Genomic DNA, 27,758 nt, shown 5'->3' on the forward strand with positions numbered 1-27,758 from the left:
GAGGACTGACTTTTTGCAATTAGCCACAGCCTATGTTTGAGACTTTCAGATCTGAGCTAAATTCATTTTGTCATTTTAGTTATTGAGCATAATTTCATAGTTGTGCTAAGGATCTGCGCACCATGTTTTTTCTTGTCACTACTTTCTCATAAGCGCAGAACTTGATTTTGTTTTTTGACTTTCTAACTCTTGTTCTGCATAGTCTGTCTACACCCATTAGAGATGTGCAGTAAGATGCAAATAAGTCCAACTTACATGCAAATTTATTGCAACTTATAATTAGACTGGTGCAGGAAATGCATTTGACTCGTCCACTTCCGAGCTGCATATAATCTTTATGCAAACCAGAATTACCTGCATCTCATTGACCATCTGTACTTGTCAGCCAAATTCAGATTTCATCCACAATTCTGGGCCTAATTTACTGTATTTCAGCTGCAGGATTAAACATCGTTATTGTTAGTCTTTAGTCAGGTTAAAGGGTACAAAATCAGATACTTACCTAAAGAGAGGGAAGCCTCAGGATCCTATTGAGGGTTCCCTCAGTTTTCTGTTGTCCACCTTCGCTGAGCGTGGCGTTGTCGCTAATCATATCGAGGCCACGTGAGCCCGCCTGTGCAGTAAGCCAGAGTCACGGGCTCCAAGCTACTGTGCATGCGTGCTCGCAAGGTTACTGCACGGCCGCACTCGTAACAGATTTCAGACCACCGAGGGAAACCCCAATAGGGTCCTGAGATTTCTCTCTTCAGGTGAATATCTGAACCTGGGCTTCATCTTGGGATCACTTTAACAAACAACTTACAGGGCCTGTGATAATGCTACGATGTGAATGAGACGACTTACATGACCCTTTGCACATCAAGAGCTCTGATTGGTTCTTTGGAAAAGAATAGTTAATACTGCCCATCCATCATCATTCCCTGTTACGGTAGTGATGGTCATGTGTAGAAGAACTCATCGAGAAGCATGGGATCTGTTTGATCAGCTGATGACTAGAAAATCAGAGACTTACATTTCTATCACCTGACCAAACAGATCACAGGTTTCTCCATGAGTTCTCCTAGACATGACCATCACTATTCCCTGCTCTTTAGCAAGCAAACTACTATGTGTGGCGAAAACTTAGCAACAATCAATTAGTAAGGTCTGCACACCTCCATACAGGCAATAATCAAAACTATGGTTATAGCATTAGTGGGTGCTTAGTCGGTAAAGCGGACCAGTCACCGTCCTAACACACCAAGTACCAAAATTGACCAGCACACCAGTAGTAGTTTGCAATCAAGTAATGTATTGTAGTAAACTTCAATTCAAAAATAGAATATGTACATCAAGTATATCACACCACATGAAATGGCACGTACAATAGTACAGAAAGTGTCAACATTTTATACAGGTATATACAGTAGACATATACAAAGATATATAGTTTACAGAATCACTCAAAATGAATCAGCAAATACATATGCATAATAGAGGCAGCAAAAATGGTAGTCCACCCACCAGCACAGAGGCCAGTATGAGCAAAACATTTTATGCACAAAAGTCCAATGTAGAGTGAAACTGAGTGATCCGCAGTTATAAAGATCCAAAGACCCTGACAGCACTGTTTTGACATGATTTTCTTTATCAAGGGTTTATGGATAGTCTTCTCGGGCTCCATAATCCTTTTGATAAAAGGTAATCATACCGAACTTCTCAACATTCAAGAATCCAATAAGTTATCCAATATCAATTTATAGATTGTATCAAAATGAGATTGTCATCAAAGGCATAACTAGAGGGGAGTAGTACTTGCAATAGCAGGGGGGCCCAGAGCTGTGGGGGGCCTTATCTACTAACCTTCCCTTCCTTCGATGCAGGGGACTTTACTTCTGATCAGGTGTTTTGTGTCTTCATTTGTTACGGGTGTGAGGATCATTATGGCCACACTTGTTTTATGACCCATATAAGATGGGCCCTAAGGCCATGATGGGCATCAAGGGGAGGCAAGGGGAGAGGTGGGAACATGGCGGGGGGGGGGCATCAATTATAGTTATGCCACAGATTGTCATTAAAGAATTCTGGAATCCAACATTCTATTTCATCTACTGTATTTTTCGGACTACAGGACACTACTAAACATAAATGTGCAGGTTCAAGAACATTTGGGAAATAGTGATCACAACATGATAACGTTTGATCTGGTGACTAATAGGCCACGGGACAGCAGGACCACTAAAACTATGAATTTTAGAAAAGCAAAGTTCAAGCAATTTAGGCAGGCACTACGTTTGGTGAACTGGGAAAATGTACTACAAGGGGAGGACACTGAAGGGAAATGGCAAGCCTTTAAACTTATTCTCAATCAACATTGTAGTATATATATCCCATATGGAAACAAATCGTCTAGGAATAAAAAAAGAGATGAATGGAAAGGTTAGAGATAAAATGAAGTGGAAAAATAATGCCTATAAGGTCCTAAAACAGGAGGGGGCCGAAGCTGCATTAAGCAATTATAAGGAGTGCAATAAAAGTTGTAAAGAAGAAATTAGGCTGGCAAAGATTGAAACTGAAAATCAAATCGCTAGGGATATCAACTCTAACCCAAAGAAGTTTTACAAGTACATCAACTCTAAAAAATATTTTCTTTGCTTCTGTCTTCACAAGGGAAACATCACTGTTGCAAATTACAGATGCAGAAGAGTCTCAATCTTCCAATTGTAATATTAAATACTTACGCAGGAAGAAGTAAAGGCAAGACTAAATAAATTAAAAATAGACAAGGCACCTGGCCCGGATGGCATGCATCCTCGGGTCCTAAGGGAATTAAGTTCACTTATCGATAAACACCTTTATCGTATCTTTTGTGACTCTCTTTCAACTGGCAGAGTTCCAGTAGACTGGCGTACAGCCCACGTTTTCCCATTATTTAAGAAGGGCAAAAAAATCAGATCCAGGAAATTATAGACCTGTAAGCTTAACATCAGTTGTATGCAAACTATTTGAGGGGTTCCTAAGAGATACTTAACAAGACTTCATAGTAGAAAATAATCTTATTTCTCAGCATCAGCATGGGTTTACTAAAGACAGGTCCTGTTTGACTAACATGCTCAGCTTTTATGAGGTAGTGAACGCTAATGTGGATATTGGGAATGCTGTAGATGTGATATACTTGGACTTTGCAAAGGCCTTCAACACTGTTCCCCACAAAAGTCTGATGCAAAAGTTGAGGATGCAAGGACTGGGGAAGAGTCTGTGTGCATAGATAGGGAACTGGCTAATGGACAGAAAACAAAGAGTTGTGGTCAATGGATCATACTCTAAATGGGTGACTGTTAGTAGTGGGGTCCCACAGAGGTCTGTACTGGGTCCAGTGCTCTTCAATTTATTTATTAATGACCTAGTAGATGCAGTAGAAAGCAATGTTGCTATTTTTGCAGATGATACAAAATTGTACAGAATCATCAGCTCTCATGAAGATAGTGACATATTTGCAACAGGATCTGGATAGGATGACTATATGGGCACATAAATGGCAGATGAAATTCAATGTTGAAAAATGTAAAGTCATGCATTTTGGCCGTACCAATAGTCTAGCACCATACAAAATAAACAGGATACAGATGGGGACATCAAACTTGGAGAAGGACTTAGGAGTACTCATCGACAACAAGTTAAATAATCGTATTCAATGCCAAGCCACTGCAGCTAAAGCTAATAACATTTTGGGATGCATTAAAAGGGGTAAAAAAAACTCGAGATGCTAGCATAATATTGCCCCTGTTTAACTCTGCAGTTTTAGAGCAGGTGCAGAGACGAGCAACAAAATTGATACGAGGGATGGAAGTTCTAACTTACCAAGGTTAGATAAACTGGGTTTATTTAGTCTAAAGAAAAGATGCCTTAGAGGGGATCTAATTAACATGTATAAATACATCAGAGGACAATATAAAAGCTTGGCAAATTAGCTTTTTGTCCCTATGCCTTCACAAAGGACTAGTGGACATGATCTGCGCATGGAGGAAAAACGTTTTAGCCATTTATTTAGGAAAGGGTTTTTTTTACAGTAAGAGTGATTAAGATCTGGAAAGCGTTGCCACAGGAAGTAGTTATGGCAAATTTTATATCTGCATTTAAAGGACTTACGAGCTGAAATAAAAAAAAAAGTTAATTACCTTAGTGCACCATTAAGGCCCATACACACGTTGGATTTCCGCGAACGACGGGTCGTTTGAACGTCCCGTCGTTCGCCCGCTAAATCGGGCGTGTGTACAGACTGTCGTTCGCTTGATAAGGGTGAGTTTGAGCGATCCGAAGTTATAGGTTCCCAAAAGTACAGTTTTTTTTGCTTTGTGAGCTGACTTTGCATTTTATTAATAACTGGTTTTATTAATTGCTGTATTGCAGGCAGACAAGCTTTCAGTGTCTCACTCTCTCTCCAGCAGTTTCTCCACAGTCAGAGAATGTGTCACATTCCTCACTTGATACATTTAAGTAAACACAAGATAACATTATCTAAAGTTCGGATGTGTCCACATTTCACTGCACTGAACTCTTAAGTTCTGTGTGTAACCCTTTGAATGCTGGTCTAGTAAAAAAAGAAATGTTGGTTGCATATAATATGCTGTAAATAATGTTTTAGAGCAAAAGATGAAATGCTGGGTTATATTCCGCTTTAAGGGGGGCATATAATTTGATCATGATACGTCAGGTTGCAAATGGAAGACGGCCTTTAACACCCAGGATGGACATTACGAGTATCTCACAATGCCCTTTGGCCTATGTAATGCTCCAGCCATCTTCCAAGACTTTGTTAATTATGTTTTTAGGGATGTTCTGGGTAAATATGTCGTGGTTTATTTGGATGATATTTTGATCTACTCTCACTCATTGTCAGAACATCGGGAACACGTTAAATGGGTTCATCAGAGGCTTAGAGAGAATTTCATTTGCAAAACTAGAAAAATGTCTTTTTGAAGTTACTCGGGTACCATTTTTGGGATATATAATTTCTGATTCTGGTCTGTCTATGGATAAGCAAAAAGTATCTGCAGTTTTGGATTGGCCACAGCCCAGTGAGAGCTGAAGGCCTTACAACATTTTTTAGGATTCGCTAATTATTACCGCAAGTTTATCACTAATTTTTCCACCTTGGTGGCACCTCTGACAGATTTGACTAAAAAAGGAGCTGATCCTTCTAATTGTCCAGTTTCGGCTTGTGAAGCCTTTGCCACACTTAAGTCAGCCTTTTGTTCTGCTCCCATATTAACACATCCCAATGTTTCATTGCCTTTCTGTGTGGAAGTTGATGCCTCTGAAGTGGGAGTGGGGACAGTTCTCTCACAATATTGGGGTCAGCCAGAGCGTTTGCACCCCTGTGCTTTCTTTTCCAGGAAATTCTCAACAGCAGAGCGTAACAATGATATAGGGAACAGGGAACTCTTGGCAGTCAAGATGGCTTTTGAAGAATGGAGGCATTGGCTGAAGGGCGCTGAACATCCCATCACGGTTTACACTGACCACAAAAATCTAGAATATGTAGAAAAGCCAAGAGACTCAATCCCAGACAAGCGCGATGGGCGTTATTCTTTTCATGTTTCAATTTTACTATTACTTATAAACCGGGAAGTAAAAATGTGAAGGGTGATGCTTTGTCCAGGTGTTTTGATTTTGAAGTTTCACAACCCACGTCCCCTGTTTCCATTATTCCTAAGCACTGTGTGGTCGCCGCCACCGACACTCAAGATTTTTCTGACCTGTCTGAAATATTGTCTTCTTTTCAGGAGGACTGCCCATCTGGAAAACCTTTAGATGTGTATTATGTACTGATTCATCTTCGCCTACAGGTGCTTCAGCAGTTTCATGATACTAAACTGGCAGGACACCCTGGCGAGACTAAAACCCTAGAGTTATTAAAACGTCATGTTTGGTGGCCTACCATAGGGAAGGACTTTAAGGCTTTTGTTGGCGCTTTCAGCATCTGTGCCAAAAGCAAGGTCTCTAGGAATGCTCCTAGAGGTAATTTGATGCCCTTGCCCATTCCCCAGGTTCCGTGGACTCATATTTCTATGGATTTTGTGGTCGATCTACCTACTTCTTGTGGGAAAAGTTTAATTTGGGTAATTGTGGACAGATTTAGTAAGATGGCTCATTTTGTTCCATTATGTAAGTTGCCTTCTGCCAAAGAGTTGGCAGAATTATTTATTGAATATGTATTTCGGTTACATGGTATTCCAGAGAATATTGCATCACATAGGGGAGTTCAGTTCATCTCCCAATTCTGGTGATCATTCTGTTCTCATTTGGGAATCTCCTTGTCATTTTCATCTGATTTCCATCCTGAGACCAATGGTCAGACTGAAAAGACCTTAGAACAGTATCTCAGGTGTTTTGTGTCTGATCGTCAGGAGACCTGGCTTCAGTTCTTACCATTTGCAGAATTTGTTTTCTAGTGCTTCCACCAAATTATCACCATTTCAGGTAGTTACTGGCCGAAGTCCTGAATTTACCTCATTCTCCAGTTCACATTCTTCTCACCTGGTCTTGGAGGAATGGATCTCTCACATGCAGACAGTCTGGGCTCAGGTCAGGGAAAATTTGGAAGGAGCGGTTGACAACAAAAATCACAGGCTGATCGTCATGGGTCCCCTGAGTACGAGTTTTGCACCCAGGATCTGGTGTGGGTGTCTACTCGCAACATTCCTCTTCGTCAACCATCTGCCAAGCTAGGTCCCAAATATATTGGTCCTTATCCTATTGCTGAGAAAATTAATGATGTTGTATATCGGGTGACTTTGCCTCGGTTTATGAGAGGAGTAAGATCTTTCCATGTTTCCTTATTGAAACCGGAAGCTAATGTTTCTTCTTCTGATCCTCCTCCACCAATTGAGGTAGATGGGGAACCCGAGTACGAGATAGAAAGAATTTTGGATTCTCAGAAGTTCCGCAATTCTCTGCAAATACCTGGTGGATTGGAAAGTTTATGGCCCAGAGGAGAGAAGTTGGGTTCCTGCACGGCAAGTTCATGCTGCTGAATTAATTCAAGAATTTCATTGTCATTATTATTTATTGTATTTATAAAAAGCACCAACATATTACGCAGTGCTGGACAATAAATAGGGATACATACATTGCAACAAGGGGTGACAGACAGAGAGGTAGCAAACGGTTATACAACATAGCACAAGGTTATACATACAATCAGGGTATAAAATGCGGTTTACAGAAACCCGGCAAAACAAGTACGAGTTAGTCCATGAGAAGGGTGCAGGGTCGGACTGGGCCACAGTAGTACAGTTTTTTTCCCTCGGTGGGCCCTGCCTCCAGGTCTCTGGTGGGCCCACCCTCCTTGTCTGACAGAGCTCCAAATGCTGCCTGCAGCACAAAAATTCTCTTCTCAGTGCTGTAATCACTCATGCTGAGAGCAGTGGAGTAGCTAAGGAGCTGTAGGCTTCGATGCAAATTTTACAATGGGGCCCCCCAAGCACTCTATACATAACAATTGATACGACGCACCAAAACCTGCCAATGGCAACTACAGTGTCAGAGGTGCAAGAAAGGGATGGGAAATAGCTTGTTAATGATTACCACTGTTCAAAGTATCTATAGAAGTGATTATTATGAGCACAGGACCAATAGAGAGGCAATACTGTAGTTGAGGGAGGGTCCTTCGAGGCCCCTTTGGCCCAAGGGCCCAGATGCGGTTGCAACCTCTGCGGTCGCAACCTCTGCAAAGTAGGACATTACTTTATATTGAAGGAGGAGACTCTATGCAAAGTTTTGCTGGGCAGCAGTGTCTCTGAATTACAATGCTGCTAAGATCATGTACATTTGTCCCTGTCCATAATACATCATGACCACGCCCACCTTCCGATGCATGGTCACGCCCTTTTTTCACTGCAATCATGGGATGTGTGGGCCCCAGGTTGAAATCTCTTTGGTGGGCCCCCAGTGTCCCAGTCCGACCCTGGAAGGGTGTAATTGCTGGGGTAGTAAAATTAAGAAGGACACACTAAGGGAGAGGGTAGGCCCTGCCAAGGCTTACAATCTAAAGGGTGGGGGGACACATAAGGTAGGACTGTGGAAAGGGTGATTGACAGAGAGTTAGAGTGTGGTAGATGTGGGGTAGGCTATTTTAAAGAAATGTGTTTTGAGGGCTTGCTTGAAGGTGTTGAAGGTAGGAACGAGTCTGAGGGGGAGTGGAAGGGAGTTCCATAGGGTGGGGGCAGCTCTTGAGAAGCTTTGAAGTATTGTCATCATCCTGATAAGCTAGGCAGTGAGCATCCGGAGGCCAATCCTCAAGGGGGGGAGGGAGGGGGTAATGTTACAAAATTACCTGATGCCGGCGGCTCCGGACAGCGGCGGAAGCCGCTTGCTTCCTCTTTTTCTGCAGGCATCCTCAGCCCTCATCCTCAGGGAATGTGGGCGTGGATCGGCGCAGCGATCCCGGCCGTCTCCCCAGGTGGGGGCGCACGTCCAGAGCAGCCTTTATAGGCTGAGGAGACGAGTGTGAGGGGTGTCAGCTGACACTGGCTCCCGCAGGAGCTCTGCGGAGGCGGGACTTTGTTACTACATTTTTGTATTTAAGTCCTGACTTATCAGTTGTCCAGTGTCCCTTATAGCTATCAGTTCGCTGAGCGCTGGACCTTGCCTTTCTTGTGCCTAGTTATCAGATTATATATATATATATATATATATATATATACATACACACACTCTAGTTAGATCAGTCTTGTATATTGTATATTGTGTTTCTCGATTGTTTTCCTGTGTATGACCCGGCTTGACCCTCACTCTGACTCTGTCTCTTCCTTATCTGTACCTCAGCCATCTGATCTATGTGTATGACCTCGGCCTGTGTAATGATTTAGTCTCCGTCTCAGCCTTCTGTACTATTGCCATCTGACCACCTGTGTATGAACTCAGCCTGTTATTGGCCTAGCCTCAGTCCTTTTGTACCGCAGAATTTCTGACTACACGTGTATGACTTTAGCTGACGAACTGACCATGATTTATCTGTTTTCTGTGATTACATCTAATACCCAGCGTTACACAGGGGAAATAATATATACTAAACCTGGTGCATCCATGGTGAAGGTGCATCTTGTGGATTATGCTCCCTTTGTACCTCATGCCCCCTTGTACCTATTGTCTTCCTGTGTCCTCCTCTGCCCCTCTTGTGTCCCTGTGTCCTCCTCTACATGGCAGGCATTCCCAAGTTAGGAACTCCCTGCATTGGGACTATAAGATGCAGTGAGTATTTTGACCCCTTTTTGGGGGAGAAAAAGTGAGTCTTACAGTCCAAAAAAATACAGTACTTGGTGTAGATAAGATGTGATCCACGTGCAGGACATCTCCCCGTACCTTCAAATTGCTGGGATCCAGCTAGTGTGACTCATCTTATGATACCTGAGGCACGAGTTCCTCTCAAAAAATTTTCCACAACTGGAACATGTGAACTTTGTTTCACTATTCTGAATGGTCAGGTGTTTATCCAACTGTGATTTCCGTAGAAAATGTTTCCCACACTCTGAACATGATTGAGGAGTGTCAATGATGTGCCATTGTTGATGACGGGCAAGGTCAGATTTGCAGTCAAAGCTCTTTCCACACTTACATGGAAAATATTTCACCCCTGGGTGCTTTTTATAGTGGGACCTGAGAGTTGCCCTGCGCTTAAAGCTCTTTCCACATTTCAAGCAAGAGAATGGACGTTCCGCTGTGTGAACTGCTTGATGTTGATGAAGACCAGAATGAAATTTAAATAGTTTTCCACAATCCAGACAGGAAAAGCGTTTCTCAAATCGTTTTCCTTGGTGGAACTTTTGATGATTAGAAAGACTTGATTTCTTGACAAAGCATTTACCGCATTTGGAACAGGAGAAGGGTTTCTCTCCCAAGTGTCCTCTTGTGTGTCTAAGGAAAGCTGACTCGTAGTAAAAACACTTCCCACACGTGGCGCAGGAAAAGACTCTCTTGTTGATGTGAAGTTTCTGATGCTGGTTAAGAAATAATTCATCCGTAAATATCCTACCACACTCCTGACAGGAATAGGTCTGCTCAGTGTGAATTTTCTTGTGAATAAGGAGAGCGGACATAGTCCGAAAATATTTTCCACACTGAGAGCATGTGGTTTGTGCTCTCATTTTGTGGTTTATCTCATGGACCATCAGTTTGGCCTTCTCATTAAAACTTTGATCACACTGAGAGCAAGAATATGTCTTCTCTGCATTGGGGTCGATCTGGTGTCTGATTTTTGTAGCAAAATCCTCATTTGAAGAATTTATTGTGAGGTCATCTCCTAATTCGCCCTTTGGAGTCACAGCACGATGTTCTTCTATGTTGTACCTTCCATGTCTTTCATCTGGAAAAAACAAACAAGCAAGAAGTCAACTAATTACAAATAACTCAAGAGATGATATAGCTTTCCTTCCAGAAACTCAGATATTGATAGTTACACCACCTGAGGCATGTTCGAGCACGTGTTGAGGCTGCACTAAAGTGGAAAGGTTCTAAATTCGGACATATCAGGTAATGGGCTTTGCAACCGAGAACAAGTTCTTCCTGCCAACTGATTAGACATTTAATGGAGAAAAGGTTTGAATTTATACCTTTTTTTTAAAAAAATGTTGGCCTTTGGGAGGTTGTCCGCTTCACAAGTTTCCTTAAGGTGCGATCACGTGCACAACTATTTTCCCCTGCAGTAATCAGATACAATCATTTGGTTGACAATTTGGGGCTAAGAGCTGTACACACGCATTACTAGCCTAAAGGCCAGCAATGTGCCTGTTGCTATGGAGGGGAGAGAAGGGACTACCGGACACTGTATGACAGGAGGAGTGAGGAGAGGAACAATGCACCCGGAGGTCGGTGGGTTTGGGGGTCACTAAAGATCCAGCATGCCAGATCTTTATATGAAATTAGGGGACTCCTGTACACATGCTAGATCCTCAGCTTAGATAGAAATTAATACCTGCTTAGGTTTCACCTAGCAGGTGTTAAGACAAATGCTCAAATTACCTAGCTAAATAAGATAGGAGATAAACAGCAAAACAGATTTGCATTGCAATTTTCATAAATAAAAGTATACTCATATAGCCATAGTAGTATATTAGCTACTAAGGTAAGCACAGAAGTATGTAAAGAGGTGGAGAAGATGAGGGAATGGGAGGGTCCAGCAGCATGGAGGGCTCCGCAACGCATGGGGCCCGAATATGCTGGGGGGGGGGGGGGGGGTGTCAGGTTACTTTTTCCCCATTGGGGCTTGAGCCAGCCCTGCATTAAGGTGCATCTAAATTAGAGATGATTGAGAATTAGGCTAATTGTTAGGAAAATCTGCAAGAAAATAGACTAATCAAATCTTGCAGTAAAAGCATTTCATTGCTCAATTTTCAAACTTCATAGATTTGCAGTAACATTTGCATAATTCTGCATCAACTGGAATGTAAAAGTAAAAAAAGAAAAAGTTAGCACTGAGCCAAAAACTTTGCACTAAACGCATCTTTTAGACTTCTGCTGCAGGCGGAGCTAGTTTTGTACTAAAATGCCTTTAGACATCCGTGGCGCATAGATGCAAAAACATAGAAAGCCTACTGTATAGATGGCTGTGGCAGTCAAAATATAGCTCAAATCAGTAATGCAAACATATTGCATTGTTGATCAAGCCTCATTTTGAAACAGTTCAACCAAACTTAAAACAAACCTGAGATGACAGGAGAAAAGGATTTTTACTTACCTGGGGCTTCCTTCAGCGAACACAGTGTATCCAGCGCAGGAGACTTGGGCGCAGCCAGCGCCACCTTAGGCGGTAATTGGAATTACGGCTAAAGCTGCGCACAGGGAGTAACTTCGGCGCCGTCAGAAGATGGAGCTGAAGTTACTTTTAAAGCACAATAATACGGCTTCCAGCAATTGCTGGAAGCTGAATTATTTCATTACCCACCATCCATGGCGGCCTGGAGGGGGAATACTATTTAACACAGCCAGGACTTGTGCAGCAGCAGGACCAGCCATAAACCGGCTGTATCCTGCGCCCAAGTCTCCTGCACCGATTCCTCTCATATGCTCCTCCAGCCCCTGTAGTCTGTCAGTTCCCTCAATGTCCTCCCAGTCCGATCTGATGAGCTGCAGTAAAGTCCGCAATCCAGCTGGGTTGTGCCCCCAACCCCCCCCCCCCCCCCAACTGCGCTCCCATAGCCGGGAGCTTTCTGCACAAGATTACAATTTATCCTGGACATGGGAGCATGATCTGGAAGGCACGAGGATGGGCCCGCACATGAGCTGTAGTCTGCGACTGAGCCGGATTCAGAGCTGATGTCAAAACAGAGGAGACTGGAAAGACATTGAGGGTGCTGACAGACTACAGGGGGCTGGAAGATGCCCCAGGAAAGTATCAATCCTTTTCTCCAAGTCATCTCAAGTAAGTACACTTAGGGACACTTTCCAATACACGCGGTGCGGTGCAAACCGTGCAATCACTGCACACAAACTGTAGTCATTGTTTTGTAGTCATTGTCAATGAAACTGTTTCCACTGACGCGAAGTATGAATAGAATGCTGCAGTTTTCCGCAGTTCACATCTGGGTACCATAGGGATTGTATTAAGCTGCACCGGAAATGCCGTGCGGTGACTGCACTGCGACAATGTGAACAGTAGAAACAGACCCTAACACTTTTTATATATATATTTTTTCTCGATTGGTTTCCTTTAGTCTGTAACTCTCCTTGTGGAAAAATGCTACTTATCTGCCTGTCACTTTTCAGCTAAACAATTTGTTATGTAGTACCAACTGAAGAGGATGTGATGCCATTTTAAAACATCCAGTGCCTAGTGGTCCCTCTACAATATGGCTGCCTTCCAGGGGCATAACTAGAAATAATCACTGGGCCACCCTGCAAAACTTAGGATGCCCCCCCCCCCCCCCCAAAAAAAAAATTTGGAAAGGCAGGCCAGGAGGGATATTTAAAAAAAGAGAAAAATACTTACAGTATAGATAGCCAGGTATAGGTGCCCCAGTAAAGGTTATCCAGGTAAAGGTGCCTCCCAGTGCCCCTCTTGAGGGGAGTAGTGGGCACAGAGTAGCGGCAAGAGGGGCCAGACCCCCCTCACCTCAGGCTCCCCCCCTGCAGTGCTCCCGACTCCCCCCTCTAGAAATGAGTGCAGAGGCAATGGGCAGGGAACTCCCCTCTTCCTGGTTCCAGGTGGCAATAGAGCTCTGTGTGCCTCTGTCCTCTATGTCTCCAAAGCCCCTGACTCTACTTCCTGATTAGCGGGCATTGGAGACATAGAAGATGGAGGCACACAGAGCTCCGTCACCGCCAGTAACCAAAGAGGGGAGTTCCCCGCCCACTGCTGCCATAATTTCTAGAGGGGGAGCCAAGAGTGCTGAGAGGGGCCTGAGGTGGGGGAGTAGGGCCTTCACCCCACCGCTGTGTGTCCACTGCCCCCCCTCTGCCGCTAAAAATGGCCCTGGGCAGGCCCGCAACCAGGCTTCACCTCACGAGCCCTCCTGTACCTGCATCCCTTGCAGGGGCTATTATTATGCCCCTGCTGCCTTCACTGAAAGTCACAGGACTTACCTGCACCGATCTCTGTGGGAATCTCCTCTTCCTTAATCTTCACATGTCCTTCATCCTCGATCTTCACATGTCCTTCATCCTCGATCTTCACATGTCCTTCATCCTCGATCTTCACATGTCCTTCATCCTCGATCTTCACATGTCCTTCATCCTCGATCTTCACATGTCCTTCATCCTCGATCCTCACATGTCCTTTATCCTCGATCCTCACATGTCCTTCATCCTCGATCCTCACATGTCCTTCATCCTCGATCTTCACTTGTCCTTCATCCTCGATCTTCACATGTCCTTCATTCTCAACCTTCACATGTCCTTCATCCTCAACCTTCACATGTCCTTCATCCTCAACCTTTACATGTCCTTCATCCTCAACCTTCACATGTCCTTCCTCCTCAGCTTTGACAGTCCCTCTTGTGTCTTCCAGGTCTGTAAGTATAATGGAGAGTGAGGCCCCCTATCTCTCTATTGCACACATAGTTTGGTTAAAAAACAAAACAAAAAAACACAAACATCCATCCATCAAGTTCAACCAGGGGGAAAAAAAAGGATAGCCTTGGGGCCCTTCCTCTCCAACCCTGTACCACTAAAATATGATGTACCCCAAGGTGTGACATTATCCCCTTTGCTATTCACCATATACATGCTGCCACTTGGAAAAATTATACAAAAACATGGCCTGACATATCATTGCTATGCTGAGGACACCCAGCTATATTTATCATTCAAACCTGGCGTCACAGACCCTACTCCACAGACAAACGCGTGCTTTGAGCTTCAGGAGTGGATGAATAATGACTGTCTAAAACGAAATGCTGACAAAACCAAGGTTCTTGTTATCGGAGGTCAGTGCTCAACCTCAAAGCGGCTCCAGACCCAGCCAGCACCACTAAGAATAGGAAGCTCAGACCTGAACAACTTAGACTTTGGCCTCGATTCATAAAAGTGTGTGCGGGTAATGAAATACGTGTGGGAAAACTCAGCGCACGGTATTTCACACTTCTGGGTGGTCATTCATAAAATTATGTCAGTTGCGATAACAGAGCGGAGATCTCCCGCTCTAGGCTGGCGGTAGGCTGGTGGAAGTCATGCGGAAATGTAGGAAGCTGCCGGAGTCCCTCCGTGCACTCCTCTCAGTGCTGCTGCTTGGGAGGTCTGTCCCATTCACTTGCACGTGTTCCGCATGGTTATCGCTACATCCTGAGGTAGCGGTAATCCCCGGCCGCATACCGCTTGCGGTAATTTTTATGAATGGGCATTTTGATACTTCTGTTAACATAATCACCGCACAAAGCTGAATTTATCGCTCTGCTCACGAATGTCGGCTTTTCATGCGGAAAAAGCCTTTATGAATACACATTTTGCTAAGTTGTCGGTAAAGTCATCTGTTTTCAGCATTCCCGCATGCGGGAATGCTTTATGAATCGAGGCCTTTGTGTGCAGCCTGGGTGTACTGGTAGATGGGGGATTAAGCTTCAGGAATCAAACACCTCATACCTCCAGCAGTTCTTCCAACCCTAGTTCATGCTTTCATCACATGAAGGCTAGACTACTACAATGTTCTCTATACAAGCCTCCCAAACAAAGACCTGCATTGCCTGCAATTAGTACAGAATGTCACGGCAAGGCTGTTAACTTGCCAACCCCGCCATTGCCACATAACACCAACCCTTCACTCACTACAATGGCTACCGATAAAATGGAGAATTCTGTTTAAGATTGTGCAAGGATTTGAATGTCAATATGCTAATCTGGGCCCTGGATACCTGAAGGAATTGTTGCAACTGCTTAACCCCCCCCCCCCCCCCCCCCACACACACACACACACACATTCTTAGATCAAAAGGATGTAATAACTTGGTCACCCACAGAGTTCACCTCAAAACCTTTTAGAGACAGAGCCTTCTGCCATGCTGCCCCTACACTTTGGAACTCGCTGCCACACCCAATTAGGACATCTCCACCTGTGGAGCATTTAAGTCCAAAACTGAAAAGCCACCTGTTTGGTATGGCATTTACAAACGCAATCTAGAGAAAACAGAAGCGCTCCATAGTGTATTACCAAGGAAACCAGATTATTAGCATTAAAGGTTCTACTCACACAGATATGATTAAAGGGATACTGTAGGGGGGTCGGGGGAAAATGAGCTGAACTTACCCGGGGCTTCTAATGGTCCCCCGCAGACATCCTGTGCCTGCGCAGCCGCTCACCGATGCTCTGGCCCCGCCTCCAGTTCACTTCTGGAATTTCTGACTTTAAAGTCAGAAAACCACTGCGCCTGCACGCCCGTGTCCTCGATCCCGCTGATGTCACCAGGAGTGTACTGCGCAGACACAGACCATACTGGGTCTGCGCTGTGCGCTCTTGATGACATTAGCGGGATCGAGGACACGGCAACGCAGGCGCAGTGGTTTTCACACTTTAAAGTCTGAAATTCCAGAAGTGAACCGGAGGCGGGGCCGGAGCATCGGTGAGTGGCTGCGCCAACACAGGATGTCTGCGGGGGACCGTTAGAAGCCCCGGGTAAGTTCAACTCATTTTCCCCTGACCCCCCTACAGTATCCCTTTAAAAATTGCTTGTAAGCGGTAAGGCATATCCGCTGTAAGCCCGGGGGGATGGATCCACACGAGCTGTGGCCTGCAGCATGGCCTCCGGTGGCTTGGGAGTACCGTCTCTCGGGGCGCTGGGCGGAGCCTAAGCTTAGCGCGCTGATAGCGTCATTACGCGTTTCGGCGCTCTGCGCCTTCGTCAGATGACGTTATCAGCCAGAGCATGCCTCTTGTATACTGAGGAGCGTCGCCGTGGTCATGGTAACCACTTGCGGGCTGTATAGCGGCAAAACGAACGGGTTACGGAGGACGGGGGGAGTGTGCCTGAGATTAGAATGCACATCCCATTATTCTCCACCTTCCCCGGCGGCGAATGAATCACTGTGATCACCATTTTTGTAAATGGCAGTTATAAGTTAAAAATGCAGTGGGAGCGTTATGTTGTCTCAGACCGCTCACTATATCAGAATTATTACGTCTCCTTACAAAAATGGTGATCACGGTTAGCCGCCGGGGGAGGCAGAGAATAATGGGATGTGCATTCTAATCTCAGGCACACTCCCCCCGTCCTCTGTAACCCGCTCGTTTTGCAGTCATACAGCGCTGCAAGTGGTTACCATGACCACGGCGACGCTCCTCACTATACAAGAGGCGTGCTCTGGCTGATAGAGTCATCTGACAAAGGCGCAGAGCGGCGAAACGCGTAATTACACGATCAGCACGCTAAGCTTAGGCTCCGCCCACCCCAGAGAGACGGAACTCCCAAGCCACTGGAGACCGCGCTGCAGGCCACAGCGCATGTGGATCCATCCCCTCGGGCTTACAGCGGATGTGCCTTACCGCTTACAAGCGATTTTTAATCATATCTGTGTAAGTAGAACCTTTAATGCGAATAAACTGGTTTCCTTGGTAATACACTATGGAGCGCTCCTGTTTTCTCTAGATTGCTCTTGTACCCATTGGTGGAGTTGCTCCAGTATACAGTGTACAATGCAGAAGCGACCAAGGATTTACTGAAGGGGTCATATCTTCATTGTGAAAGCGCAAGGACTTTGTGGTTTTTTTCCTTTGGCATTTACAAACACCTGACTGTTTCCTCTGTAACACAGTCCAGCTGGCAAACCTGTATTGATCTGAGACTGAGACATATCTATGCGCTTTGAGTCCTAGGGGAGAAAAGCACTTTACTAATGTAACTGTATTGTATATTGTATTTGCTCGTTACAGCCACGCTGTGCATATCAGGCGTTACCAAACCAGTGATTGTGCTGGGCAACTGTTTACTTGTCCATTGGGTTTGAGGAGAAGAAATGTATATCTGATGCATAGTAGAGGCTTTTACCCATACTCTATGTTACATTATGCTGCCCATACACGGTACAATAAAAATGCTCAATCTTCCCGTTTATTCGACCAAACGATCGAAAAAAAAGGGATTATTTTAGATTTTATCAAGGAAAGCAAACGATTATCCTGGTTTTTCAATAAAAATCCGATCAGACATGTTGGAAAAATCTTTATATTCGATCTAATGGAATAATTGAACAAAATTATCTAATTGAAAAAAAAAATTGTCCCATGTATGGACACCATTACTGATGATGCTTTGGTAGTGGCTGGATAGTATAATGGTTAAAGTGATCCTTAAGTCAGAAAAAAAAGGACTTTTACTCACCAGTTGCTTCCAATAGCCCCATGCAGCTGTCTGGTGCCCTCGCCGTGTCCCTCCGGTCCTCGTGTCCCCGCCGGCAGCCACTTCCGGTTTCGGCGTCAGGAGCCGACATGCTGGGAACGCGAGTGATTCTTCGCGTTCTCAGCCACAATTGCGCCGTCTATGCAGGGGCGTAACTAGAAATCACTGGGCCCTCCTGCGAATATTTGGATGGGCCCCCCCCCATAGATGCCAAATAATCGTAATGGGGCAGCGTTTCACTGTAAATTAATTGTAAAGTGGGCAGCATTTTACCAGACAATCGTAATGTGGGCCAGAAAATCGTAATGTGGGCCTTTAGAAAATCGTAATGTGGGCAGAGTTCACCAGAAAATCGTAATGCGGGCACCAGTCACCAGAAAATCGTAACGTGAGCAGCAGTCACCAGAAAATTGTAACGTGGACAGCATACACCAGACAATCGTAATGTGGGCAGCGTTCACCAGAATATCGTAATGTGGGACAGAAAATCGTAATGTGGGCAGAGTTCACCAGAAAATCGTAATGTGGACAGCATTCACCAGACAATCGTAACGTGGGCAGTGTTCAACAGAATATCGCAATGTGGGCAGCAGTCAGTCACCAGAATATCATAATGTGGGCAGCACACACCAGAAAATCCTAATGCGGGCAGCAGTCACCAGAAAATCCTTATGTGGGCAGCAGTCACCAGAAAATCCTTATGTGGGCAGCAGTCACCAGAAAATCGCAATGTGGGCAGCAGTCACCAGAAAATCGCAATGTGGGCAGCAGTCACCAGAAAATCGCAATGTGGGCAGCAGCCACCAGAAAATCCTAATGTGGGCAGCATACACCAGAAAATCGCAATGTGGGCAGCAGTCACCAGAAAATCGCAATGTGGGCAGCAGTCACCAGAAAATCCTAATGTGGGCAGCATACACCAGAAAATCGCAATGTGGGCAGCAGTCACCAGAAAATCGCAATGTGGGCAGCAGCCACCAGAAAATCCTAATGTGGGCAGCATACACCAGAAAATCCTAATGTGGGCAGCATACACCAGAAAATCGCAATGTGGGCAGCAGTCACCAGAAAATCGCAATGTGGGCAGCAGTCACCAGAAAATCCTAATGTGGGCAGCATACACCAGAAAATCGCAATGTGGGCAGCAGTCACCAGAAAATCGCAATGTGGGCAGCAGCCACCAGAAAATCCTAATGTGGGCAGCATACACCAGAAAATCGCAATGTGGGCAGCAGTCACCAGAAAATCGCAATGTGGGCAGCAGCCACCAGAAAATCCTAATGTGGGCAGCAGCCACCAGAAAATCCTAATGTGGGCAGCATACACCAGAAAATCGCAATGTGGGCAGCATACACCAGAAAATCGCAATGTGGGCAGCAGTCACCAGAAAATCGCAATGTGGGCAGCAGTCACCAGAAAATCCTAATGTGGGCAGCATACACCAGAAAATCGCAATGTGGGCAGCAGTCACCAGAAAATCGCAATGTGGGCAGCAGCCACCAGAAAATCCTAATGTGGGCAGCATACACCAGAAAATCGCAATGTGGGCAGCAGTCACCAGAAAATCGCAATGTGGGCAGCAGTCACCAGAAAATCCTAATGTGGGCAGCATACACCAGAAAATCGTAATGTGGGCAGCAGACACGAGAAAATCGCAATGTGGGCAGCAGTCACCAGAAAATCGCAATGTGGGCAGCAGTCACCAGAAAATCCTAATGTGGGCAGCAGACACCACAAAATCGCAATGTGGGCAGCAGTCACCAGAAAATCCTAATGTGGGCAGCAGACACCAGAAAATCGTAATGTGGGCAGCAGACACCTGAAAATCGCAATGTGGGCAGCAGACACCTGAAAATCGTAATGTGGGCAGCAGACACCTGAAAATCGTAATGTGGGCAGCAGACACCAGAAAATCTTAATGTGGGCAGCAGTCACCAGAAAATCTTAATGTGGGCAGCAGACACCAGAAAATCGCAATGTGGGCAGCAGACACCTGAAAATCGTAATGTGGGCAGCAGGCACCAGAAAATCGCAATGTGGGCAGCAGACACCAGAAAATCGCAATGTGGGCAGCAGACACCAGAAAATCGTAATGTGGGCAGCAGACACCAGAAAATCGTAATGTGGGCAGCAGTCACCAGAAAATCGTAATGTGGGCAGCAGACACTAGAAAATCATAATGTGTGCAGCAGACACCTGAAAATCACAATGTAGGCAGCAGACACTAGAAAAAAAAATGCACCTGTGAAAAAAAAACCAATTCACTTACCTGACAGAAGTCTTCTCCTCTCCCGGCATCTGGCTCGCAGCTCCCCGAGTCCTCCTGCAGCACATCTCCCGCGCTGACAGGCAGAGTGCAGGGCTACGGCAAGATGGCTGCCGAAGCCCTGTACTAGAGACACAAATAGTCTCCAGTGTAGGGCTTCTTCGGCGGCCATCTTGCCGTAGCCCTGCTCTGCCTGCCGGAGGAATATGCAGGCTGCCAGAGTGGGGCTGCGGGGAATGAACTGGCGCAGCGTCTATTAGACGCTGTGGCCAGTTGAGCACCTTGCTGGGGGGTCCAGAGCAGCGCTCCCCCCACGCACAGTGAGCGGGCCCCAGAGCAGCCCCGGGCCCCCCTGCGGCTGAGGGGGTCGCATCCCCGGTAGGTACGCCGGTGCGTCTATGCTGCTATATGATATATACTCTATGCTATAGCAGCATAGAGGACGCAATTGTGGCTGGGAACGCGAAGAATCACTCGCGTTCCCAGCCTGTCGGCTCCTGAGGGCAAAACCGGAAGTGGCTGCCGGCGGGGACACGAGGATCGGAGGGACACGGCGAGGGCACCGGACAGCTGCAGGGGGCTATTGGAAGCCCCAGGTGAGTAAAAGTCATTTTTTTCTAACTTAAAGGGAAGGTTCAGGGAGGGTGGGTAAAAAATAAAAATCAATTTCCACTTACCTGGGGCTTCCTCCAGCCCGTGGCAGGCAGGAGGTGCCCTCGCCGCTGCTCCGCAGGCTCCCGGTGGTCTCCGGTGGCCGACCCGACCTGGCCAGGCCGGCTGCCAGGTCGGGCTCTTCTGCGCTCCAAGGCCCGGAACTTCTGCGTCCCACGCCGGCGCGCTGACGTCATCGGACGTCCTCCGGGCTCTACTGCGCATGCGCAGAACTACTGCGCCTGCGCAGTAGAGCCCGGAGGACGTCCGATGACGTCAGCGCGCCGGCGTGGGACGCAGAAGTTCCGGGCCTTGGAGCGCAGAAGAGCCCGACCTGGCAGCCGGCCTGGCCAGGTCGGGTCGGCCACCGGAGACCACCGGGAGCCTGCGGAGCGGCGGCGAGGGCACCTCCTGCCTGCCACGGGCTGGAGGAAGCCCCAGGTAAGTGGAAATTGATTTTTATTTTTTACCCACCCTCCCTGAACCTTCCCTTTAAGGATCATTTTAAGGGCTCTGCCTGTTCAGTAAGCCAGCACCTATTCAGTAGGGGACCTTAGGCAAGTCTCCCTAACACTGCTACTGCCTATAGAGCACGTCCTAGTGTTCCCCTTCTAATAGGGTCTGATGTTTCCCAACTACCCCACTGGGCACATACTGTCTCCCCATTAGTTCTAATAGGGACTGATGTCTCCTGACTCCTCCACTGGCCACATACTGTCTCACTATTACTTCTAATAGGGGCTGATGTCTCCTGACTCCCCCCACTGGCCACATACTGTCTCCTCATTACTTCTAATAGGGGCTGATGTCTCCTGACTCCCCCACTGGCCACATACTGTCTCCCCATTACTTCTAATAGGGGCTGATGTCTCCTGACTCCCCCCACTGGCCACATACTGTCTCCTCATTACTTCTAATAGGGGCTGATGTCTCCTGACTCCCCCACTGGCCACATACTGTCTCCTCATTACTTCTAATAGGGGCTGATGTCTCCTGACTCCCCCCACTGGCCACATACTGTCTCCTCATTACTTCTAATAGGGGCTGATGTCTCCTGACTCCCCCACTGGCCACATACTGTCCCCCCATTACTTCTAATAGGGGCTAATGGTTCCCGACTCCCCCAACTGGGCACATACTGTCTCCCCATTACTTCTAATAGGAACTGATGTCTCTTGACTCCCCCACTGGACACATACTGTCTTCCCATTACTTCTAATAGGGGATGATGGCTCCTGAATCCCCCACTGGGCACATACTGTCTCCCCATTACTTCTAATATGGGCCAAGGTCTTGTGACTTCCCCACTGGGCATATACTGTCTCCCCATTACTTCTAATAGGGGCTGATGTCTCCCTGACTCCCCCACTGGGCACATACTGTCTCCCCATTACATCTAATAGGGGCTGATGTCTCCTGACTCCCCCACTGGGCACATACTGTCTCCTCATTGACTCCTCACTGGGCACATACTGTCTCCCCATTACGTCTAATAGGGGATAATGTCTCCTCAGTCCCCCACTGGGCATATACTGTCTCCCCATTACTTCTAATACGGGCTTATGTCTCCTGACTCCCCCACTGGGCACATACTGTCTCCCCATTACTTCTAATAGGGGCTGATGTCTCCTGACTCCCCCACTGGGCACATACTGTCTCCCCATTACTTCTAATATGGGCTGATGTCTCCTGACTCCCCCACTGGGCACATACTGTCTCCCCATTACTTCTAATAGGGGCTATTGTCTCCTGACTCCCCCACTGGGCACATACTGTCTCCCCATTACTTCTAATATGGGCCAAGGTCTTGTGACTCCCCCCACAGGGCACATACTGTCTCCCCATTACTTCTAATATGGGCCAAGGTCTTGTGACTCCCCCCACTGGGCACATACTGTCTCCCCATTACTTCTAATAGGGGCTGATGTCTCCTGACTCCCCCACTGGGCACATACTGTCTCCCCATTACTTCTAATAGGGGCTGATGTCTCCTGACTCCCCCACTGGGCACATACTGTCTCCCCATTACTTCTAATAGGGGCTGATGTCTCCTGACTCCCCCACTGGGCACATACTGTCTCCCCATTACATCTAATAGGGGCTGATGGCTCCTGACTCCCCCACTGCCCACATACTGTCTTCCCATTACCTCTAATAGGGGCTGATGGCTCCTGACTCCCCCACTGGCCACATACTGTCTCCCGATTACTTCTAATAGGGGCTGATGTCTCCTGACTCCCCCACTGGGCACATACTGTCTCCCCATTACTTCTAATAGGGGCTGATGTCTCCTGACTCCCCCACTGGCCACATACTGTCTCCTCATTACTTCTAATAGGGGCTGATGGCTCCTGACTCCCCCACTGCGCACATACTGTCTCCCCATTACTTCTAATAGGGGCTGATGTCTCCTGACTCCCCCACTGGGCACATACTGTCTCCCCATTACTTCTAATAGGGGCTGATGTCTCCTGACTCCCCCACTGGGCACATACTGTCTCCCCATTACATCTAATAGGGGCTGATGTCTCCTGACTCCCCCACTGGCCACATACTGTCTCCCCATTACTTCTAATAGGGGCTGATGTCTCCTGACTCCCCCACTGGGCACATACTGTCTCCCCATTACTTCTAATAGGGGCTGATGTCTCCTGACTCCCCCACTGGCCACATACTGTCTCCTCATTACTTCTAATAGGGGCTGATGGCTCCTGACTCCCCCACTGCGCACATACTGTTTTCACCATTACTTTTTGAGGCAGAACTATGGAGAAGAGATGAAGTCACAGAAAAAGACAAATGTGTGGCTCACCTGTGCTGATCTCTGTTGGAATTACCTCCTCCTTACACAGATCACCACCTATCCTAGAGGTCTCTTCTGCTTCCTCCTCCTTTACTTCCACTTTGATTATATCTTCATCCTAAATAGAACAAATTGGATAAAGATACTGCATTTGTTTTTACAACATCTAGTATAGCAGAGACAGAAAGAAGGGTGAAAATGTCACAAGGTGAAAAGAAATGGAGGGGTGGGGAAAGGAGACAGAAGTTTGGGGGTGGAACATTGGTCAGCTTTTGCTTTTCAAGGCCCCTGTTCAAATAAAAATAACATTACACGAACATCCGCCTCTCTCCCAAGTATTAATTAGGTCTCAACTGTGAAATTCAATTGGAAAAGAGCTATTTCCCAAGCTCCCTATATGGAGCAGTAGCTGATTTCTGTATTCAGCAACATATGTAGCAGCCAGCCATACATTGTGCAGGATGGTGGAAGAGACCAACGGGGGGGGGGAGGAGGTCGGTCCTGGGCAATTTCCCTCTTTGCCTAAATGGCAGCCCCAGCCATAGCTCAAGGTATAAAATTATGAAAATTTGCTGTTAACTTTTAAAATCTTCAGTGCCAACTACCTGATTTCCCTCTGAGAGCTTGTGATCTTCCTGTGCACATTGTTGGAGATAAAGAGGACCTGTACATCTCTCTGGAGAGTTTCTGTCACTTGAAGCATCTGTAGGGAAAACACACACGGATTGAATATATGTTTATATGGTATGTCTATTAGAGGAGGAGGTGGGTCCGACACACAGCTCTCCTCTACAATAAATAAAAGTCTTTGCTCACCTGGCGATGTGAGGAGCTGCTCATTCTCCATGATGATGTGATTGTATCCCTGTAAATACTGGCACACATCCACGGAATTTAGTTTTTGTTTTTCTAAAAAAGCTTCATAGATCTTCATCCACTTGTGAATGTTACAAAGGAAACCAAGGTTACACTGTGATGAAGAAACAATACAACTTTAGCGTATCAGTGAACCCAGTAACATATCCAAAACATCAGTCTTAAAGTGAACCTGAGACGGTTTACTAGCGCTAATTTATAATTACCAGGGGCTTCCTCCAGCCCCATAAGTATCGTGGCCTCCATCGCTGGCCTCCTTGGCCCCTCCGTTCAGCCTCTATGACTCCCGGTAATCCAGGCAGTCACAGCCGTCTTACTCACGCAATCCCCTGGTCGCACTCCCGTTCCCTGCAGCATTCTGTGCCTGTAGTAGTAGCAGTACTGGTAGTACTGTGCAAGCGCAGAATGCTTCAGGGGACTGGAGCACCGTGGGGGTGTGACCGCGGCCAAGCCGCGCATACGCACAAGCCCTCGACTGGCAGCGACTGACCGGGTTACCAGGAGTCGTACTGCCTGAACTGAGGGGCTGAAGAGGATGGCAAGGGAAGCCACAGTGCTTATGGGGGTGGAGGAAGCCCCAGGTAAATATAAATTAGTGCTAGTGTACCATCTCTGGTACACTTTAAAGCAGATCCGAAATGAAAAACTAAATATAACAAGTGACTTGTCTATATATCTTATCTAAAGTTTAGATAGTTTACACAGCAAATCTATCTTCAAACAGCTTCAACAGTATATTAATATTTTTTCCTGTGATACAATGGGAGCAGACATGTTTTCTGCTTGTCACTATTACACAATTACACACACAGGCAAGCTAATCTGTATCTAGGCATGCTAATCTGCATATTCTGTGAAAACTCCACTCTTATCTCCTCCATTACACAGGCAACTGATCTGTATCTGCACTGCAGCTCTCAGATTGTAAAAACTCTGCCTCTGAAATCTATAGCTATTAACACCTTTTTCACCTGCCCAGACTGAAATCCCACAATCCCTTGCAAGCGCCAAGGCACTCTGGAGAAGCTGTGGGTGTGGCTTGTTTAGTTTATAGGAAATTAGGGTATTAAAACAAAACAAGTATTTGGCTTGAGGAATGCCCTATAAAATATATGTAAGGAACACAATTATGCAAGGAGTCGGATCCATTATTGCAGACAAAAAAGGCAAAAAGACTATCATTTGTGTGAAAGAGAAGAGGAAAATACCTGCTGCACCAGGTCATAGATCCTCAGCAACTCACAGGTGCCTTCTTACATTCAGCCTGAAACGTTTCCCTTTATTCACATGGGGAAGTCTGTCATTTAAAGCCATACTCCCCTCTCCATGCTGATAACACCCAAATCTATTTCTCATATGAAAAAGGGAAAAAGAAAGGAGCAGTTTGGCACTTGCATTCCACTAAAAAAGCTTTATTCTTGCGGCTTCAGAATTTCTCTTGAATAAATACATATAAATATCATGCTGAAAGTTCCTACCAGGTCCTTTGGGCGCTGTGGGGTTGGTGGGAGCGGTGTGGGGCCTGACGACCGTTTCGCTCACTGAGCGTCCTCAGAGGCTCTCTGCACGCTGCGGCATCCATTTTTGGAATCATTTATAGGGATATCCTCCCTCCCGCTAGCGTGCTTAATCACCGCCGCTCGCCGAATCCCCGGCCGGCTGTCGCTTGATCGACGTCACGCCGGAACCGGAAGATCGTGCGTTCCACCGCGCACGGCCTCTTATTGCCAGGAAAACAATGTAACCACTGGCAATGTAAGAAGCCGCCGCTAGATGGCGCCAAAACATAAAAAGCATATGACAGTTCAGTATGGGCGATTCTTATCTCCCATACCAGAAACCGTCACATTCTGACCTGGAAGAAAGATTACTGTTTAACCCTCCTGGCGGTTTGTAAAAATCCGCCAGGGGGCAGCAAATACGGTTTTTTTTTTAATTTTTTTTTTTTTTCATGTAGCGAGACGAGGTCTCGCTACATGATAGCCGCTGCTCGGCGGCATCCCCCCAGCCCCTCCGATCGCCGCCGGCGATCGGAGATCAAGAGATCCCGTTCAAAGAACGGGATCTCTTGGAGGGCTTCCCCCGTCGCCATGGCGACGGGGCGGGATGACGTCACCGACGTCATCGACGTCGTGACGTCAAAGGGGACTCCGATCCACCCCACGGCGCTGCCTGGCACTGATTGGCCAGGCAGCGCACGGGGTCTGGGAGGGGGGGCAGCTGCGGCGACGTGTATAGCGGCGGATCGGCGGGTAGCGGCGGCGATCGGACACTGCACGCAGCTAGCAAAGTGCTAGCTGCGTGCAGCAAAAAAAAAATTATGCAAATCGGCCCAGCGGGGCCTGAGCGGTGCCTCCTGGCGGCATAGCCCGTGCTCAGCACGGGCTTACCGCCAGGGAGGTTAATTAAAAAGTGCAGGCAACAAAATAAATAATGGTGGATAGTGATGTTGATAATGAAATGCATAAAGGGGGGGAGGGAAGAGGAACACGTGCGGGTGCATGCGCAATGGCCACCAAGGAATAAAGTCCTATTGAGGTCTGCCACCGCACATCCACCCACACCCCATCCACCCCTACAGACATCACACCATCCTAAGGGGAAAGGGGAGGAGAAGAAGGACCATGGGATAATTTATACTATCTCTCATAGTGCTTGTTTACATTTTGGCTATTCAGTTCCCACTACTCACTCCCACGTGTTCCCACCTATTCTGACTGTACTAACTAAAAACAACAATAAAACAAAGTACAATTAGACATGTGACTCTTTCCATAATAACTATCTAGGAAGGGTGTATTCTCCACAGGCAGCTCACTACACCTAAGTTCAGGGGTCAAGAAAACAGGCCATGTCCACATAATCATTTAGTCCCAACGCGCCCATGGCATCAGTTCTAATAATCCATTGGGTTTCTTTTCTCAGCAGCATTTTCTTCCTATCTCCACCTCTATGTGGTGTCATGACCTGTTCCAATCCAGCAAATCGTAAACATCCTGGGTTTCCATCATGTTGTAACCTAACATGTTCTATCAAGCGGGGACAGCCCTTCCCTGACCCTATAGATCCCAGGTGCCTTTGTATTCTTTCTTTAAGTTTTCTGGTCGTCATGCCAACGTAAAAACGCTGGCACGAGCACCAGATAATATATACCACATACCTCGTCTGGCATGTAATTAAGGTTTTCAACCTGTTTTCTACCGGGCCTACTTTCAAACTCTTTCCCTGCTCCATTTGGGGACATACAGAACAATGTCCACACCTATAGTTGCCTTGTGGCTGCATTTTCTCCAGCCAATTCTGTTTTCTAGGGGTCCTGAACTCACTACTAGTTAGATGGTTTCCCAATGTTGGAGCTCTC

General features: G+C 46.6%; 1 protein-coding gene across 2 annotated transcripts in view; it reads right to left on the minus strand.

Annotated features, from left to right (window-relative positions):
* Window positions 1-1,360: 1,360 nt before the first annotated feature.
* Window positions 1,361-27,758, minus strand: part of LOC137534341 (gastrula zinc finger protein XlCGF26.1-like) — a 32,104-nt gene continuing 5,706 nt past the window's right edge. The window contains exons 1-6 of one of the 2 annotated variants that reach the window (XM_068255795.1): window positions 24,419-24,484; window positions 24,338-24,380; window positions 24,127-24,224; window positions 23,531-23,639; window positions 13,561-13,986; window positions 1,361-10,345 (exon numbers count right to left, since the gene is read on the minus strand). In XM_068255795.1, coding sequence (XP_068111896.1) covers window positions 9,348-10,345; window positions 13,561-13,986; window positions 23,531-23,639; window positions 24,127-24,224; window positions 24,338-24,368 — 1,662 coding nt within the window. In that variant the 5' untranslated portion in view covers window positions 24,369-24,380; window positions 24,419-24,484 and the 3' untranslated portion in view covers window positions 1,361-9,347. Of the gene's footprint in view, window positions 10,346-13,560; window positions 13,987-23,530; window positions 23,640-24,126; window positions 24,225-24,337; window positions 24,492-27,758 lie in introns of those variants that run through there. The other variant, XM_068255794.1, reaches the window with a different exon arrangement.

This window comes from Hyperolius riggenbachi, chromosome 10 (assembly GCF_040937935.1).
Source record: "Hyperolius riggenbachi isolate aHypRig1 chromosome 10, aHypRig1.pri, whole genome shotgun sequence".
Taxonomy (NCBI): Eukaryota; Metazoa; Chordata; class Amphibia; order Anura; family Hyperoliidae; genus Hyperolius; species Hyperolius riggenbachi.